The sequence below is a fragment of the Gekko japonicus genome, unplaced genomic scaffold (genome assembly GCF_001447785.1).
Source record: "Gekko japonicus isolate JY-2015 unplaced genomic scaffold, Gekko_japonicus_V1.1 scaffold2471, whole genome shotgun sequence".
Taxonomy (NCBI): Eukaryota; Metazoa; Chordata; class Lepidosauria; order Squamata; family Gekkonidae; genus Gekko; species Gekko japonicus.
Window position 1 is genome coordinate 240,930 of NW_015169253.1, and position 12,746 is coordinate 253,675.

Genomic DNA, 12,746 nt, shown 5'->3' on the forward strand with positions numbered 1-12,746 from the left:
GCTGCTGGTGTGACCTTGGGTCAATCGCAAGTTCTCTCAGAGCTGTTCCCTCAGGGGCAGTCCTCAAGAGCTCTCTCAGCCCCACCTGCCTCACAGGCAGTGTTCCCTCTAAGCTGAGTTAGTGTGAGCTAGCTCACAGTTTTTTAGCCTCTGGCTCACACACTTCTGTCTTAGCTCAGGAAGGAGGGCTCCAGAGCACTGTTCCCTCTAAGCTGAGTTGGTGTGAGCTAGCTCACAGTTTTTTAGCCTCTGGCTCACACATTTTTGTCTTAGCTCAGGAAGGAGGGCTCCAGAGCAAACTGATTTATGCAGTAGCCAAATTGCTCGCTCACAACTTTAATGCAAGTAGCTCACAAAGCAGAATTTTTGCTCACAAGACTCCACATCTTAGAGGGAACATTGCTCCAGAGCAAACTAATTTATGCAGTAGCCAAAATGCTTGCTCACAACTTTAGTGCCAGTAGCTCACAATGTAGAATTCTTGCTCACAAGACTCCACAGCTTAGAGGGAGCCTTGCTCACAGGGTGTCTGTTGTGGGGAGGGGAAGGGAAAGGAGTTTGTAAGCTGCTCTGAGACTCCGAGTGAAGGGCGGGATATACATCCAATCTCTTTTCTTCACGAGTAGAGGGAGCTCAACTCCCTTATTTTGTCCAAGGAAAGATGCCATGGAGGGTGGGTGGGTTTCCGAGCATATTCAAGAGGGAATTAGATAAGCATATGGAGCAGAGGTCCATCAGTGGCTCTTAGCCACAAGATATAGATAGGAGCTCTCGGTCTGGGGCAAGGGATGCTCTGTATTCTTGGTGCTTGGGGGGGGGTCAACAGTGTGAGGGCTTCTAGTGTGCTGGACCTCCTGAGGGCTCCTGGTATTTTTGGCCACTGTGTGACAGAGTGTTGGACTAGATGGGCCTTTGGCCTGATCCAACATTGGCCTCTCTTATGTTCTTATAAGAGGGAATTAGATAAGCATGTAGAGCAGAGGTCCATCAGTGGCTAGTAGCCATGAGGTATAGATAGGAACTCACAGGCTGGGGTAGGTGATGCACTGTATACTTGGTGCTGGGGGGGGGGCAACAGTGGGAGGGCTCCTAGTGTCCTGGCCCCACTGCTGGACCTCCTGATGGCACCTGGTATTTCTGGCCACTGTGTGATACAGAGTGTTGGACTGGATGGACCACTGGCCTGATCCAACATGGGCTTCTCTGATGTTCTTATAGGAACTCTTGGTCTGGGGCAAGGGATGCTCTGTCTTCTTGGTGCTTGGGGGGGTCAACAGTGGGAGGGCTTCTAATGTCCTGGCCCCACTGCTGGACCTCCTGATGGCACCTGGTATTTCTGGCCACTGTGTGACACAGAGTGTTTGATTGGATGTGCCCATTGGCCTGACCCAACATCGGCTTCTCTTACGTTCTTATGTAGTAAATTGTCTGTTGGCAATTGCGAACGTGGCTCTGAAGGAGCTGTGGAGTCAATACCGCTGCTTTAGACCTCTTGTGTTATTTTCCCCTTCTAGATCAAATGAAAAAGTCTGTACCGCAGAAGAAGGGAGTTTTCACGGTATGGGAAAGCACGGGCGATGGCAGCATAGATGGCATCCTTTGAAACGGGAGCCCCTTCCCCTTCAGCGGATGACGCCCACCCTCCTTCTCTGAACTTGGAACACTGCGGAGACGGACCCCTCTCAGCATTCACGGCCTCGGCTCTGACTGTAGTGACCCCAAGAGACGACAGAGGACTGTCAAGTGTAGTGTTGCTAAATCGGCCTAATTAGTGGCTTTTAAGGGGAGGAGCTCCTTGTGGATGAATAACGGACAGATCATTTTTCTGGGTTTCGCTGCGCCTGTTAAGCTGCTCGAGATGTACAGTCCTCTGGAAGCCTTGCTAGGATAGCTTTTGCTTTTTAAAAAAATGTTTTGCTTCCTGGGCGGTTTTATGCAGACAGGGGAGTGTCCCGCGTGCCTTGTTCACAAGGTGTGATTTTAGTTTTTGGTAACTGTATACAGGATTTATATGCATTAGGCCTGGATATGAATGTTAGTTTTGAAAGAGCGGCTCCCCTGCGGCAGAGGGGGGCAGGTTGGGTAACCGCTTAGGACCGCGGTAGAGAGACGTGTTCTCCAATCGGAACGTTTGTGCCACGAAGAAGGTTACTTTCAGCAAGCAGGCTGGAGATCTTTTCTGAAGCAGCTGTTTCTTTAACCACCTTTTGGGGGGGGGGAATTTGTGTGTTTTTTTAAGTCTGTGTTTTGGGGCTCTGTATTTCTTTTCTAACCCTTTATGAACCAGGGGCTACTGAAGCGGCCGGTACTCGGCAGCGGCCGTTCCATCCTGCCCGGCTCATCCTTCCCGTGTTCGCTGCTCGACATACATTTTGGTTCTGGTGTCTTATGCAACACAATAAAGACGACTCTTCTATGTAATAATTGACAGAGGTTATGTCCTTGTAGCAAAACGTTTGGTGAGGCGTGGGTTCCGTCGGTGCCCCTTAGCCTTTAGTGGCCCTACAGCTGACTTTACAGAAGGTGCGGCAGGGGCGTTGCCTAGAGTTTTATAGACACGTTTCGCGACATTGTTGGAGCTTCTGTTTCGACGGGACCGGATTTGCATGCCACGCTACCGTGTCCTCTGGCTTTATCCATACTGCAGTAGGCAGAAGCAGAACTCAGTGCTGCTACATGCTGGTAGTTTTAAACACACGCCATGGACAAACGCCTGTTTCAGTGGTCCTCCTTTCAGGATGCAAAAGGAAAGGAGTGCTTGCTGCAGGGCCCCCCCGGTTGCTACGAGTCCCTCAAGGCAGCTGGGTCAGAGAGAGGACCCCCCCCCCCTTCTGCCAGTTCAAATATCAATGGACAGGCCAAGTTTTGGAAGCTGCTTGTATATACATTGTAGTGGCTCAAGTGGTTAAGATGCTGAACTGCAGGCTGTGGAAGGTTGGTCGTTCAGCAGTTCGAGACCCTGGTTGCCGCATGACGGAGTGAGCTCCCGTATCTAGTTCCAGCTCCTGCCAACCCAGCAGTTCGAAAGCAAGAAATTGCAAGTAGATAAATAGGTACCACTTCAGTGGGAAGGTAACAGCGTTCCGTGCGCCTCGGTGTTTAGTCATGCCGGCCACATGACCACGGAAACGTCTTCGGACAGCGCTGGCTCTTCGGCTTTGAAACGGAGATGAGCACCACAACCCTAGAGTCGGGCTCGACTGGCTTTCGAGCAAGGGAACCTTTACCTTCCTACATTAAAACCTGAGGGGAGGGTGACTTTAAATGTTGGAGATGCCATGATAAAAGAATATATTGTTGCTTTGCAGTCCTGTTTGTCTTCCCTTCACCAGTTTGCCACTGTCCAGTAGTCTTTGCCGCTTGACGCTCTAGTCTATTTTCCAGCCCAGTGATTGGGTCTATGTGAAGGAGGAGGAAGAGGTAACAGCGTTCCGTGCACCTTGGTGTTTAGTCATGCCGGCCACATGACCATGGAAATGTCTTCGGACAGCGCTGGCTCTCCGGCTTTGAAACGAAGATGAGCACTGCAACCCTAGAGTCGGACTCGACTGGCTTTCGAGCAAGGGAAACCCTTTACCTTAAAAAAAAGACATTTAAATGATGGGAAATAAGATCTGAGAAAAATCAAGAAACTAAATCCATTAGCTAATTACCACGCAAACAACGGCTGTGCTATGCACAAAAGATGTATTGCCTCTGGTGTGCGTGTGCGTCTGTCCTTGCTGGACAACATAAACTCACGCGCCCCTTTCCCCTGAGACGGCTTCAACCCCCATCTACGTTTCAGACCAATGCCTCCAACTGCTAGATGAGAGAACCCCACAGACAAAAAAGGCCAACCAGAGTTTGAATCAACCACTTTATTGAACCAGAAAGGGAAGCGAGGTGTTGCGGTTTGGCTTTGCAGACCGATGGGGCATTCGACAGCTGACACGGAGAGGCCGCGGGAGGAGCGGCGATCATTAAAAAAAAGGAGGGAATTCAGTTAGATCTGCCATGTTTCTCTCTCTAAAAAAACCGCACATGTTGCACGATCACAGTGGCCTGGCAGCAGCGCCCCCCCCCCCCCAAAAAAAAGGTCCGCTGCAGAAGCCTTGCTGAGTATTTTTGTGGCTTGAGGGACTGAGAGGTGGGAGGCAATGGCGCTTTGGCATATGTCAGTGGGGAGCCACCCGATTCACTGTGGAAATACCGTGACCACGTCATATCCCTCGGGCGGCGTGACCCGTTCCCGGGCGTGCTTCTCACAGTAGATGCGGTCCTCCACGAAGAAGTGCCCTTTTTGCTTGAGGTTGGCTCCACAGTCGCTGCATACGTAGCATTCGGGGTGGCGGGCTTTGTCCCGGAGCTTTACGAACGCACCTCTGGGAAGCAAATGGGACCAGCGTCAACGGTGAGGAGTGAGGAATTCTGAATCTCAGAGAAAAGGGCTGTGTACAAATTGGTTCTGTTGTCCCTTATTGCCACAAAGTCACAGCTGACTAATGGTGAGTGGTGACCCCCCCATACGGTTTTCAAGGCGAGAGACATTCAGAGGTGGCTTGCCATCACCTGCCCCTGCGTCACAACCCTGGTATTCCTTGGAAGTCTCCCACCCAAATACCAGCTCAGGGCTCTTTGTTTATTGGTTAAAGCTAAAAGATGAAACCTGGAGGGTTTTTGCCTTATTCTGGGCATGGAGCAGGGGTCACTGGGGTTGTGGGGCGGGGAGGTATTTGAGAATTTCCTGCATTGTGCAGGGGGTTGGACTAGATGACCCCTGGAAGTCCCTTCCAACTCTGTGATTCTATGAGTTTGCTCTTGCCTAGCCCCTGTCTGGAAAACGTGTTCCAGCTCATTCTGAAGTTCTACAGCCAGTGTGTGTGTGTGGGTAAAGTGGTACTACAGTTTGATGTAGTGGTTAAATGCGCAGACTCTAATCTGGGAGAACCGGGTTTGATTCCCCACACCTCCACTTGCACCTGGCTGGATGACCTTGGGCAAGCCACAGTTCTCATAAGAGCTGTTCTTGGAAAAGAGCCGTTTCTGTCAGAGCTCTCTCGGCCCCACCGACCTCACAGGGTGTCTGCTGTGGGGAGGGGAAGGAGTTTGTCAGCCGCTCTGAGACACATTCAGGTAGTGAAGGGCCATGGGGTATAAATCCAATCTCCTCCTCTTCTACATATATGGGTCTCTCCCTTCCTTCAGCTTGTCCATGCAAAAACCCTGTAATAAGGTCAAGGTAATCCGGCCTGGCTGCGGAGGTCCTAGAATGACCACGGCCTCACAGCATCCCTCTTGTTTTATTACTGCACGACCAGACGAAGCTCTTTAGAGGAGACATTCAACAAGTCCATTGTGCCTAACCCAAAGGTGTCTCAGACACCCTGTGAGGTAGGTGGGGCCGAGAGAGCTCTGACAGAATCAAACCCGGCTCTCCCAGATTAGAGTCTGTGCACTTAACCACGGCACCAAGCCTCAGCCCCTTGGCTGAAGGGTGAGAGAAATGTCCAAGGAACAGACATTCCTGTACCTTACTTCCAGATCTGGATACCTCAAGATGGTTGGAATAAACCTCCCTTCCCAGCCCCAGGCAGTTCTAAAACGGCCAAAGAATCAGTTTTTTCTGGAAACTGTCTCAGCCTTGTACTCCAAAACACAAAACCACAAACACCCGCTGGGCCTAGTTCATAACAGGTGACTTTGCAGGGGGTCCGTCGCCTGGTTTGCTGGCCTCCAGTGCATCTGCTAACAAGAAGAGGAGGCCTTTTCTGGCGAGTTAGAGCTACCGGTGTTGACTCCATACAGACCCGCGTTTCCCAAAGCACGGAGTGAGATCACTTACTGCTTCGGCCAGGGCTCGTTTTGTAGAAAAGGCCCAGCAGGAACTCATTAGCATAATAGGCCACACCCAACAGCAGGAACTCATTAGCCTATTGGGCCACACCCCTGACAGCACAGCTCATTAGCACATTAGGATGCACCCCCATGTTACCAGAAGTGTGGTCATCCAGCCACACCCACCTTTTGCTTCTTATTCTGTTTACCTTGTTTGTGGTCAAAACCCAGGGCCTTTTTTTATAGCAGGAACTCCTAATGAGTTTCTGCTGTTGGGTGTGGCCTATTATGCTAATGAGTTCCTGCTGGGCGTGGCCAACTTGGGAGCCAGCCGGAACGCCGTTCCTGTGCGTTCCTGCCCCAAAAATAGCCCTGCTGCTTCCTTACAAAACTTGAAACTTATCCCGTGATCCTACTTGAAAGGGATTACTGAACTACAGGGCGTTTGCACAATCAGCAGGCATGCTGGGGAACTTTACAGATTGTTCGTCTGCCAAATACTCGGGGTGGGGGGGACGGGACTGTCTCTTTGGAATAAGGTGCCCGTTAATGCATTCGGGAACATTTCTGATCTGTGGATGGACATGTAAGTCCCCACTTTCTAGGCCACTGGGTAGGGGTCAGAATATCCGACTGGGATTCGGGAGACCCAGGTTCGAATCCCCATTATGCCGTGGATGCTTGCTGGGTGCCCTTGGAGCAGTCACTCACTCTCAGCCTAACCCTGCCTCACCTGGTTGTTGAGGAGAGGAGAATGATGCCAGGTTTTTTTTTTGGGGGGGGGGAGATGGGGCACAAGTGAAATACACAAGAGGTCCCTTAACCCAGACCATCTTCTGTACTCCTCCGCTTGGTCGGTGTGCGCCAATACTCACACAATGCCGGAGCCGCACTTATCACAAACGGGCAGCTTCTGGGCATTTCCAATGGATGCTGCTACTTTGGTGGTTGGGGCTTTGACGCTTCTAAATCCAGAAGGCTTGTCAGGATCTGTGAATGAACAGACGGCACATGCTACGGATTAGAAGAGGAAGCCACAGTCCGCCAGCAGGAAGACTTCTTTGCCGCAGGATAACGAGTGCAATTGTGCCGGAGGACAGAAATACTTCACTAGGGCTGATAACTGTCATGCCCAGATCCAAAGGCCAAGCTTTTGGCACCAGTTTCTGCCGGTGACCAATTTGGAGTATTTTAAAAGGAGACACACAATAATTTCGCTATGCCTACATCAATGCTCCCTCTAAGCTGTGGAGTGAGCAAAATTCTACTTTGTGAGCTACTGCAATTAAAGTTGTGAGCAGTTTGGCTACGGTATAAATTAGTTTGCTCCGGAGCCATCCTTCCTGTGCTAAGACAAAAATGTGTGAGCCAGAGGCTAAAAAACTGAGAGGTAGCTCATACTAACTCAGCTTAGAGGGAACACTGGCCTACATACCTCTTTCAATTTGACAAAAGGCTGGTGTGTTTTGTAATGGGGGTTGCCGAATTAAATTTCCCATTCTATTATGCAGCAGCAGGTAATTAAAAAAGAAAGAACTGCATAAATAACACAAACCACAATTGCTCAAAAGTCATGCAAAAACAGAGGATCACATAGATCAGTAAAATAAATTTACATCATACAATGTAAATTTACAACATACAGGACGTCCTGTCTATGTACCATTTATGGACCTGCACTACTCATGGACCTGTACATTGTATGATGTAAATTTATTTTACTGATCTATGTGATCCTCTGTTTTTGCATGACTTTTGAGCAATTGTGGTCTGCGTTATTTATACAGTGCTTGCTTTCTTTCTGTGAAATTGTATACTGTGATATCGCATCAATTTAAAAAACACACCATCAAAAATCCCAGCACAAGCTTCGATGGAGTCCTGCCCACTCCTCTGGTTTCTGCTGGGGGAGGGTTCCCTTAGCCTCCACAGGGCCACAGACTCTTGGTTATCGTCCCTTTGGATGTGGTCCCAGCCAAGGGCTTATTCCTCACTGGCTTCATTTCCTGTGCAAGGTGTGCAACACCCCCCCCCCAAAAAAAAAAGTTTACCTTTTTCTCCAGTTTCTAAAATTTCTTGTAAAACCAGGAACGAGGTGGATTGGCGGGGCGGCTCGTTGGACTCTTGATTCTCCTGCAGCATCTTGTAAACCTCGGAGTCCTTGTCGATTACTAAGTTATTAGGAGGCTGCTGAAGTTGGTCCAAACTAAAAAAAAAAGCAAAGCGAACGCTGTTAACGTTTATGACTGCACTACAAAAAGAAACATTCGTGTCAGAAAGCGCACACAGACGCAGCCCAGATAATCTAGAGATGCGACGACTGTGTTCACCGGAACAAGCTGCAGTGAGATATCAAACTATGGCCGAGCACAGCAAAAATCAGCCATTGATTCCTGGGCTTTTTTGTTTCGAATGATGCCTAAGCTCCAATTGCAGCTGAAAGCATTAATTAATTCACCGGACCTTCCTGAATGAAGCCCAATCAGACACCCGGGAGGAATGAAGCCGGGTGCAGCACGAAACGGCGTTTTAGGTGGCGCGGCCTGTCCGGAGCTGTGCTCACGTGGTCTGCGTGGTAAAAGCCGTCTGAAGTACACAATATGGAATGCTACCGTAGAGCCCAGTCTTATCAGATGTTGGAAGCTCAGCAGGGCCAGTATTTGCTGGGGCTTAGAATCATAGGATGTTAGAGTTGAAAGGGACTTTGGAGGTCATCTAGTCCAACCCCCTGCACAGGACCATAAGTTGGTCGTGTCTTGACAGCCCCTAAGTACACGTAGCCTGAAGTACAATATGCTCAGAAGTATATTAAAATTCTGTCTTCTGGGAACAAATCTAAAGGGAAAGGATGAGCGAGTGGTTTCAGCTTTCTCTTGTTTGGGGAAGGACGGACGGTCACATGGCATCTTCTAGAACATGGTCGCTGCTCCAGACAGGAGTGAATTAGGTATCTTTATCCACTTGTGGGTGTTCACAAATTCCCCCCTCCACACACACACACAATTGGATCTGAATACACTGTGGCTGAAATCTGAGGGAAGGAACTGAATAGTGGGAAACATTTAGAAGGCGCTCCCGTTACCCCCTTGGAGTCATCCTCGCACGCCCCCTGAAGGAGTTACACCCTTGTGAGCAAGCCATGGGGCTCATGTGGGCCCCTCCGTGACCCATGAAAGGAATGTGGAAAGGCATTCACAAAGCTTAGATGGATTCCCCAGTTTTGACTGCAAACCTTGATGTTTATTCACCCCAAGAGGCAACTGAGCGATAGGAACCTTGAAGGCTGATTAATGCGCATCATTTGATAATTCCAAGATGAATGTGCCAGAATGCTGTGGGGAAAAGCATTTGTGCTGGAGCTAACATGCATGTTCTACATGTGGTGCCTGTTCTGAGAGCCCATTCACATGCACTGGTCAGCCCTTGACAAACGTGACCTGAATTACGTACTCACTCCCTTATGCACAAAGCAAAAGAATTAGGACTACCCCCGCGGGCACGCTTGGCATCCGTATCTCGAACAGCCAGCCACGCCATCCTTATCCTTCAAAACTGACTGTATGAGGATCGGTCTTTTTGTGGTGGTCCGAGTATTCAACCAGGACTGGGGGAAACCCAGCTTCAAATTCCCGCTTCCCATCACCGCTTTAGATCTGCCGTTCTCTCTCAGCCTAACCTACCTCACAAGGTTGTCATGAGGATAAAATGGAGGAGGGAAGAGCTATGTATGTATGTATGCCAGCCTCAGCATCTTGGAATAAGAGCTGCGGTGGCTCGAGTGGTTAAGACGCTGAACTGCAGGCTGTGGAAGGTCCGGTCGTTCAGCAGTTCGAGACCCGACTGTGCCCCATGACAAAGTGGACACTCCCGCCTACTTCAGGGCCTCCCCGTATGCCACGTGGGGGGAAACCCCGATGGCGATGCGGCCCCAGAGAGACGAGCGATTCAGCTCCCCTACCCCAGAGAAGGTCGGTAGTTCAGCAGTTCGAGACCCAAGTGTGCCGCATGATGGAGTGAGCTCCCGTCTCTAGTTCCAGCTCCTGCCAACCTAGCAGTTCGAAAGCAAGAAATTGCAAGTAGATAAATAGGGACCACTTTGGTGGGAAGAAGGTAACAGCGTTCCGTGCGCCTTGGTGTTTAGTCATGCCGGCCACATGACCACGGAAACGTCTTCGGACAGCGCTGGCTCTTCGGCTTTGAAACGGAGATGAGCACCGCAACCCTAGAGTCGGATTCGGCTGGCTTCCGAGCAAGGGAACCTTTACCTTTACTTTAAGAATGCATTAAAGAAAGAACAAAGACACGTTTTGTCTTCTGGACAAAAGCGATGTTGCAATGCTTCACATATGGGGCTGCCTTTATTGGGGAAATCCAGTTGTTCCAAAAAAAAATAAGCTCTTCTCTGGCCTCCAGGGGCCAGGACATCTTTCAAAGACACCTAATTGGGGGTTTTAAGTCCATACGGGCAACAAAGCCCGCGTACAGGAAGACCCTGTCTCTTCCATAAGCTGCTAGCATCACTACTGGTTCAAATTTAAAACAAAGAAACAAGGGGAAGGGAAGGGGGGTGAACCCCACACATCACATCAACTCAGATAAATCAAATTTGGATAAAAATGATGATCCAAAAAAAAATCTAACAAAGTGATCCCATAAACTATAAAAACCATCTTTTTAAAGGCAGTGCCTTAATTGCATAAACATGAATTAATTTAGCTAAACGTTATCTTATTTTTGAGCCATTCCATTCTGGATTCTCATTCAGATGCTACTAATATCAGGCTGCCAATAACGTATTGCCTATTAATCATATCTACACCATGTTCTTGCATTTCCTAAAGATTTCAGGTTCACATCTAGCAATGTCTCTTATGTAGCCAACTGTACTTATTAAGTCCCCTTCCACTTGTCGATAATCCCAGCCGTGCATATTCTAATGGCCGCCTTGTCTATTCCACGTAGCCTTCATCTTCGCCTACTAACTTCCTGCTTTATTGTGTTCTGTTACAGAGACAGTATGAGTGTCAAACTTGAGAGTGTCAAACCAATACTGGGAGGAATCAGGTTCAAATTCTGCCATTATGTTCACTGAGTAACTTTGGTCCTCTCGTTCTCTCAACCCAAACTGCCCTCGCAGGATTGTTGTGAGGATAAAATGGAGAACCTGAGAATGACGGATGCCGCCGGGAACGTCTCAAGGGAAGAGTGGCATAAAAACATAAGAGATGAAGCAGTTTCAGAGGGCAACCGTTGTTGGTCTGCAGTATGACAGTCAGTGTTCCCTCTAAGCTGAGTTAGTGTGAGCTAGCTCACAGTTCTTTAGCCTCCGGCTCACAGGTTTTTGCCTTAGCTCGGGAAGGAGGGCTCCAGAGCAAGCTAGTTGATGCAGTCACCAAACTGCTCGCTCACAACTTTAATGCCAGGAGCTCACAAAGTGGAATTTTTGCTCACAAGGTTCCGCAGCTTAGAGGGAACATTGATGACAGTTAGATCGGAGCCCACGGGTGCCTTCGGACCAGTAAGAGCTTCAGGGTATCACCTTTTGAGAGCCAAAGTTCCCTTCCTATCTGACAAAGGGGAGCTGTGAGACTCTTGAGAGCTTTTACCTTGACACTCTTGTTGGTTCTAAGGTGCGACTGGACTCTTACTGTTTTAATTAGTTTGTACGAAATGGAAATGCCGAGGCTGAGGTGAATACAAACTTCCTTTGCTCAGCTGTCAACCATTTTCATTCTGGACAGAAGTGATTTTCCCCACAATTACTCATGTCCTGGTAACTTCCGAGCTTGGCTACTGTAACACGTCATTTGTGGGTTTGCCTTTGAAGACTGTCTGAGAACTCCAAGTGGTTCAGAAAATGGAGGAGGAGAAGGGGGATGGATTTATACCTTGCCCTTCACTACCCAAAGGAGTCTCAGAGCATTAGTTGCTGTAGATTTTTTGGGCTGTCTGGTCGTGGTTTTGGCATTGTAGAACCTGATGTTTCGCCAGTAGCTGGGACTGGCATCCTCAGAGGTATAACACAGAAAGATGGAGTACTCTCTGTGTCAAGGTGAGAAGAAAAATGGTAGGCAGGTAATTTTTCTTCTCACCTTGACACAGAGAGACCATTTTTCTTCTCACCTCGACACAGAGAGTACTCCATCTTTTTGCGTTATACCTCTGAGGATGCCGTTCACAGCTACTGGCGAAATGTCAGGTTCTACAATGCCAAGACCACGGCCACACAGCCCAAAAAATCTACAGCAACTAATGCTCCAAAAAATCTACAGTGAATAATGAACTCTGGCCGTGAAAGCCTCCGACAACATAGTCTCAGAGCGGCTCACCATCTCCTTTCCCCTCCCCACAACAGACACCCTGTGAGGTAGGTGGGGCTGAGAGAGCTCTTTCGAGAACTGCCCTGAAAGAACTTGTGATTGACCCAAGGTCACACCAGCAGGTGCATGTGGAGGAGTGGGGAATCAAACCCGGTTCTCCCGGATTAGAGTCCATGCTCTTAACCACGGCACCAAACTGGCTCTCTGACGAAAACTCACCAAGTATTCCATAATATTTAAAGATATTCCTTGATTTCTAGTTTCTTTCTGGGCGCTGTTCCGTGCTGGTTTTGCTCTGTTAATACTGTTGTACGCACAGTTTATATGTAACACTGTTATGCACTCAGCACTCTGCCTGCCTTAATAGACTAACCTTAAGTGGATTCAGTTGGCACTTATGACATACACAGACATACAGATATGTTAAGTGCCTTTGATGAGTCTAATCACAGTAACTGAAATCAATCGTGGACATATATTCAGATATTCACTTTGGTTCATTGCTTAAATGCACTCTGGGTAAAATCAGAGGTCATTTCGGGGGGGATCGCGGGGGATCGCAGTTCCCCCGGGTGAGGTACGGGGGGCGGGGCACATGACGAAGCCCCG

General features: G+C 49.0%; 2 protein-coding genes across 2 annotated transcripts in view; one reads left to right on the forward strand and one right to left on the reverse strand.

Annotated features, from left to right (window-relative positions):
* The window catches only part of HELLS (helicase, lymphoid-specific), a 37,946-nt gene extending 35,543 nt beyond the window's left edge, over window positions 1-2,403 (forward strand). The window contains exon 22 of the mRNA XM_015416499.1: window positions 1,515-2,403. Within this exon, the coding sequence (XP_015271985.1) occupies window positions 1,515-1,603 (89 nt within the window). The 3' untranslated portion in view covers window positions 1,604-2,403. The remainder of the gene's footprint in view (window positions 1-1,514) is intronic.
* Window positions 2,404-3,884: 1,481 nt separating this feature from the next.
* LOC107114892 (PDZ and LIM domain protein 1-like) lies at window positions 3,885-9,354 on the reverse strand. Its single transcript, XM_015416498.1, has 4 exons — window positions 9,272-9,354; window positions 7,869-8,023; window positions 6,693-6,807; window positions 3,885-4,364 (listed from the first exon to the last, which is right to left on the reverse strand). The coding sequence occupies exons 1-4, from the start codon at window positions 9,352-9,354 to the stop codon at window positions 4,178-4,180; spliced, it is 540 nt and encodes a 179-aa protein (XP_015271984.1). The 3' UTR covers window positions 3,885-4,177.
* Between the last annotated feature and the right edge of the window lie 3,392 nt (window positions 9,355-12,746).

Bases quoted from the DNA above. Each gene is read 5' to 3' on its own strand.
- LOC107114892 (XM_015416498.1), bottom strand. From the start codon at position 9,354: ATGGCGTGGCTGGCTGTTCGAGATACGGATGCCAAGCGTGCCCGCGGG. The intron at 8,024-9,271 runs GTGAGTACGTAA...TTTTTTTTTTAG, and splicing joins TTTGCTTTGTGCATAAGGGA to TTTGGACCAACTTCAGCAGC. The intron at 4,365-6,692 runs GTGAGTATTGGC...TTTGCTTCCCAG, and splicing joins AAGTGCGGCTCCGGCATTGT to AGGTGCGTTCGTAAAGCTCC.